Source organism: Mesitornis unicolor, unplaced genomic scaffold (assembly GCF_000695765.1).
Source record: "Mesitornis unicolor isolate BGI_N332 unplaced genomic scaffold, ASM69576v1 scaffold36883, whole genome shotgun sequence".
NCBI classification, from domain to species: Eukaryota; Metazoa; Chordata; class Aves; order Mesitornithiformes; family Mesitornithidae; genus Mesitornis; species Mesitornis unicolor.
Genome location: NW_010174602.1, coordinates 6,955 through 7,252, shown reverse-complemented (window position 1 = coordinate 7,252; position 298 = coordinate 6,955). Strand labels below are relative to the sequence as shown.

At 65.4% G+C, this 298-nt stretch overlaps 1 protein-coding gene across 1 annotated transcript in view; it reads right to left on the bottom strand.

Moving 5' to 3' along the window:
* The window catches only part of TMEM8B (transmembrane protein 8B), a 15,863-nt gene that overhangs the window by 10,307 nt on the left and 5,258 nt on the right, over positions 1-298 (bottom strand). The window contains exons 12-13 of the mRNA XM_010181103.1: positions 272-296; positions 82-198 (exon numbers count right to left, since the gene is read on the bottom strand). Of these exons, the coding sequence (XP_010179405.1) occupies positions 82-198; positions 272-296 (142 nt within the window). The remainder of the gene's footprint in view (positions 1-81; positions 199-271; positions 297-298) is intronic.

Genomic DNA, 298 nt, shown 5'->3' with positions numbered 1-298 from the left:
GCAGTGGGGCTGGATGGCTGGGCAGGGTGCTGAGCGCAGCTGGGATGGGGACATAAGGGGGCAAGGACAGCATCTCCTTACCCAGGCGATAGCCATGATCCCTAAGGCGAAGAGACTGGGCCCTAGCAGGTTCCAGAGCCCGTGACGGTCCATCTGCAGAGCCATGGAGAGCAGCATGGCCCCCAGCAGGTACAGCACCTGTGGGGCAGCAGGCACACATCAGGATGGGCCCTCTCTGTGCCCACCCCGCGTGCCCCTGCCTTGCACTTGCCTGCTTGACCACAGGCTGGCGGCGGGC